At 42.0% G+C, this 4984-nt stretch overlaps 1 protein-coding gene across 1 annotated transcript in view; it reads left to right on the top strand.

Moving 5' to 3' along the window:
- The first annotated feature begins 789 nt into the window (after window positions 1–789).
- qser1 (glutamine and serine rich 1) overlaps window positions 790–4984 on the top strand; it is a 159087-nt gene continuing 154892 nt past the window's right edge. The window contains exon 1 of the mRNA XM_043705539.1: window positions 790–1200. Within this exon, the coding sequence (XP_043561474.1) occupies window positions 1103–1200 (98 nt within the window). The 5' untranslated portion in view covers window positions 790–1102. The remainder of the gene's footprint in view (window positions 1201–4984) is intronic.

The raw sequence follows: 4984 nt of genomic DNA, 5'->3' as shown, positions 1-4984 counted from the left end.
AGACAGACTTGAATTTATATACCAATTTTCATGTCCAAAGTTCATCGCAATGTGTTTTTAAAGCTGAAAATGTAGAGTCATGGTGATGTATAGCACGGTAACAGACCCTTCGATCCAACTCGTCCATGCTGACCAGGTTTCCCAAACTAAACTAGTCCCATTTGCCTGCGTTTGACCCATGTCCCTCTAAACTTTTCGTATTCATGTACTTATCGAAATGTCTTTTAAATGTTCTAACTTTAGAAATTTACTCACTAACCTAACCAGTCTGCACCCCCAGCAAGTCCCACAAACAGCAATGTGCTACTAACTAAATACGCAATTAATTATGTTAATTTTGAGGTTATAAATAAGAAAATAAGTTGTACAGGCCAATATACATAACTCCCTGGCATTTAGAAATCGTGTCTTTTTAAGTCCATTTGACAAAGCAAACTCAGTTTAAGGTCACGTCGAAAACACGCACCTTCCGACAGTACGGCACTCACTACTGCACTGGGAGTTGGGAGTGTTAACTGTCCGATAATAGTTTTCGTTTTGTACAATCAAGCATTAGAAAACCTGTGCGAAGGAATTAGGAATTCAAACATTAACAACCCCAACTAAAATCTGGTATTAGGCGGTCAAACCGTAGAAATCACTACCATTATGTTTTTGAGCTATCCGGCATTAGTAAAACAACTCTGGTACAATGGGCCTGGACATTCCAACAATAGCCAGCCATTAGTCTTGTCCCCTCCCCGATTCCTTACGTTTTAGCGGTTTCCTTTCCGCCAGCTCTGGAGCAGAAGGTGGTGCATCCTGGGAGAAAACGAAACGTTCTGGAGAAGGGAGCGAGAGAGAGAGAAAAAAAAATCAGAAAGTCAGGTTGACTGGATATCCAGACATCCGCCACTTCTCACTGTCCGGATTTTTTAGTACATCCGTCGGCCTGCCGCTCGCTTTCACACAGCAAAGCACTGTAACGAGAGGCCCACAACTCTCAACAACCGCCCCGCTAGCGCGAGCACCTCAACTCCCAACGGCCGCCCCGCTGGCGCGAGGCATGTGACGGCCAGCCCGGCCCCCCACGAGCGCAGCGCACTCGGGGTGAAAAAAAACCATGGAGAGGAATTACCCGGCCCCCAACTTCAGCGATCCGCTGGCGCCCGGCGGACAAACGTGGCCGTACGAGCGGGCGGGCAGTGGCGTCAAGTCCAGGTAAGAAGGCGCCAGGAGACTAGGGCTGAACGTGCGCCCCCCTGTGTGTGTGTGTGAGAGAAGAAAAAAAATCGGGGGCTTCGAGGCCTGGTGTTGTTAGCCTGGGGGGCGCGGGTGTGCTGATAAAGCATGCAACCTGTCGGTGTCCAACGGAGAGACCGCCGAGTTCCACAAGGAAAGTCCGAGGCTATCGGCCGCTGTATTAGGCTGTGCTTCGCCCTGCTTTAATCACTTCTGGGGAAAAAAAATTGTGATGTTTCAACTTCCCGTTCTCCATCGACCAGATTTTTTTTTCCCTTTGCAGTTTACTAAATGCTGTAACATATTGGGGGGGGGGGGGGGAGAGGTGGTGGAGAGTTGAAAAACTGGCCTCAGATCCTGGAATCCCTGTCGACCGAACCTTCTATAAAAATAGTTCTTTTCTTGTATTTAAAAAAAACACAATCGAAGTTGAAAAGGAATGAGTTGTTTATAAAAATGAGTATCTAATTTAGTTTGGATTCAGTGTTCAGTATGTAAGTTCTTTTTTTGTTGATAAAACTGTTTGCAAAGGTAGGCGTGGTCTGGAAGAACTTAATGAGCTGTTCTGCCGGGACGTAAGTTCCCATCAAGTGCTTCAAACCATTAAACGGCAAAAAAAAATAAAAACTGCGAGAGCACCATTCGAATATAATGTGCTTTGCACGTTTAACTTTGCTGTTGAGGCAAACTGTATGTAAGTAAACAGATTACCTCGTAAGATATATGTAGGATTTCCACATTCTTAATTAATTACTTCCTAAGGTGTGCGGTTTTAATTAATTACCTCTGCTACCTCTTTTAAGGTAGAAGCTTAAAAGCTGCTTCAACATTTTGATATTTTTTATGAATAAAATGTTGAATTGCTATGTTTGGAGTAAAATAAATGGGTTCCAAGCTTTCAATATAAACATAGATTTAATAGTAAAGAAGGAACTTGCATTTGTTTTGCATCTTTCACAACTTAAGCCCAAAAGCACCAAACAGCCAGTGAAATCATTTGACGTGTAGTCATTTATTGTAGTTAGGGAAGCATAATAAGGTGCCACAAACAGCAATGTGGCAGATTGACCATCTGTTTGATGTTTGTTGAAGGCTAAATATTGGTTGTTACAATGGGGAAAACTCCTCTTCCTCAGTGTTCTTTTATCTACCCAATTCAGACGTTACGACAGCTCTATGGCAGATGGGACTTGAACCAATATGTTCTGATCCAGAGGTAGGGCACTGCCATTGTGTCACAGGAGTCCTATAGCAATTTTTAAATTATATATCCACTGAGTAGGCAGACAGTCTTGGTATAATGACTCATCCAAAATCGAGCACAATGGGCAATGATTATAATATTTTGTGCTGCAGGTTCTGAACCCAAAACATTATGACTTGGGTGATATTGCAGATGTAAAAGTAGTATCTTTATTTAAATGTCTGAAGTTTTTATTAAATTATTTAAGTTTAAATATTTGAAATTGTAAAAAAAAAAGCATTTTTCCTGTAAGTTTCAATTTCAGTTAACCAATTTAGCTGCTTTTTGACAAAACAGGAGAGACAAACACTTTATAATCATCAGTACTTTGTCCCATGGAGGAAAAACTCTGAGATCTGCCATGCTTTTTTGATGCACACTTAGCAAGAGACGTGTTGATAGCAGTTCTAAAGTCTGTTCATCATCTGCAAGGCTCAAGTCAAGAATGTGATGGAATACTTTCCACTTGGCTGTATGACTGTGGTTCAATCACCGAGGACAATGTAACCTCCTTGATTGGCATCTATTCACCACCTTGAATCAGCACAATGGCAGTAGTGTGTAGAATAATCAAGATGCACTACAGCAACGTGCCAAACTTCCTCTCACAGCACCTTCTAAACTTTTGACCTTTTTCATGAGAGAGGAAAGGGCAGTGGAGGCATGGGAACGCTACCACATGCAAGTTTCCCTCCATGACCTACATAATTTTGACTTGGAGTTACGTTACTGTTCCTTCAATATTGCTGGGACAAAATCCTGGAACTCCCTTTTTAAAAGCAATGTAGATATATTAGATGGACTGCAGTCTTTCAAGAAGGTACCACCATCTTGAGAGAAATTAGGGATAAGTATGACTATGCTGTCACTTTAAAAAGGTTATTTTGTCCTCGATTTTTTGAAGCGAGGTTGTAAAGGCAGAGGTGCCGAATGGTCTAGGTCAACAATGGAAGGGGACTGCCAGTTCTCCCAGTTCAGACTTTTTCTTGTTTGTTTTTAGCTGTAATGGTCACAATATGAGAGTCCAAGTTACAAGCTTCTGTAAAGAACTCCCCTGACATTCTCCTGAAATCTTTATGGATGTTGTTCGTTCCTGTCTGTAAGAATCTGTTTGAATTTACCTTTTTTGCTGAGTGGTGTGTTTAAGGGATGTTACTGTATTGGAGCAGTTAAATCATAGTAGTTACTGTATCAAATCAGTTAAGTTTTCCAAGAGGTAAAAACAGGGACTGCAGATGCTGGAAACCAGAGTCTAGATTAGAGTGGTGCTGGAAAAGCATAGCACATCAGGCAGCATCCGAGGAGCAAGAAAATTGACGTTTCGGACAAAAGCCCTTCATCAGAAATAGTTTCCAATAGTTAAGTTCTTCTAAATTCTGTTTCTTTTGTTCATGTTTCAACTGTACTGTTGAAGTAATTCTGTTTTGCTTGAAGTGGAGTGGTTTGACCAGCTGTATCACATCTGGAATATCCACTTCACAAATGCCTTCAAAATAAGAAAACCTTAGGCTGGAGGCTGCTGTCGTAAAATATTTTGAGGAGGTTTGGCCTAGTCCATAACATAAGCAAAAAACCTGGCCTTGCTAGGGACGCATCCAATGAAAGAGTGAAAATAAACTTGAAGTATTCTGCCACCTCTGGAAACATGCTCCTAAAAGCTTTTTGCATTCCTGCACAAGTTGATTGAAAGATAATTCCCCCTTCATCCCGAATGCCTCTCTCTATGTTGCAAACTTTTGTGTTTTAGAAATACTGTGATCAGTAATTTTCTTAGTTTTCTCTAATTCTTTCTGTGTTCCATGGTGGTCTAGTTACTCTTTTTGCTCTTCCTACATTATTAATATTGAAATGTAAGACAGCCACTTATTCTTAACTTGTTCTTTCCAAGAAGTTGAAGTTGTGCAGATGTCAACTTTGGTATGTCACTTAGCTCTTGTTGCACCTGAGTCTTTGAATTCTGCACTGTGAGCCTTAGTTGTACAACATAGTTTCTCAGTTTTGGAAAAGCTAGGTGTCTCAAGTTGTTGAAGTTCTGTTTGCCGAGCTGGGAATTTGAGTTGCAGACGTTTCGTCCCCTGCCTAGGTGACATCCTCAGTGCTTGGGAGCCTCCTGTGAAGTGCTCCTGTGATGTTTCCTCTGGCATTTACAGTGATTTGTATCTGCCACATCCGGTTGTCAGTTCCAGCTGTCCGCTGCAGTGGCCGGTATATTGGGTCCAGGTCGATGTACTTATTGATTGAATCTGTGGATGAGTGCCATGCCTCTAGGAATTCCCTGGCTGTTCTCTGTTTGGCTTGTCCTATGATAATAGTGTTGTCCCAGTCGAACTCATGTTGCTTGTCATCTGAGTGTGTGGCTACTAAGGATAGCTGGTCGTGTTGTTTCGTGGCTAGTTGGTGTTCATGGATGCGGATGGTTAGCTGTCTGCCTGTTTGTCCTATGTAGTGTTTTGTGCAGTCCGTGCATGGGATTTTGTACACTACATTAGTTTTGCTCATGCTGGGTATCAGGTCCTTCGT

The sequence above is a fragment of the Chiloscyllium plagiosum genome, chromosome 16 (genome assembly GCF_004010195.1).
Source record: "Chiloscyllium plagiosum isolate BGI_BamShark_2017 chromosome 16, ASM401019v2, whole genome shotgun sequence".
NCBI lineage: Eukaryota > Metazoa > Chordata > Chondrichthyes > Orectolobiformes > Hemiscylliidae > Chiloscyllium > Chiloscyllium plagiosum.
Note: the sequence above shows the minus strand (reverse complement) of the source record. Positions and strands in the feature narration are given on the sequence as shown.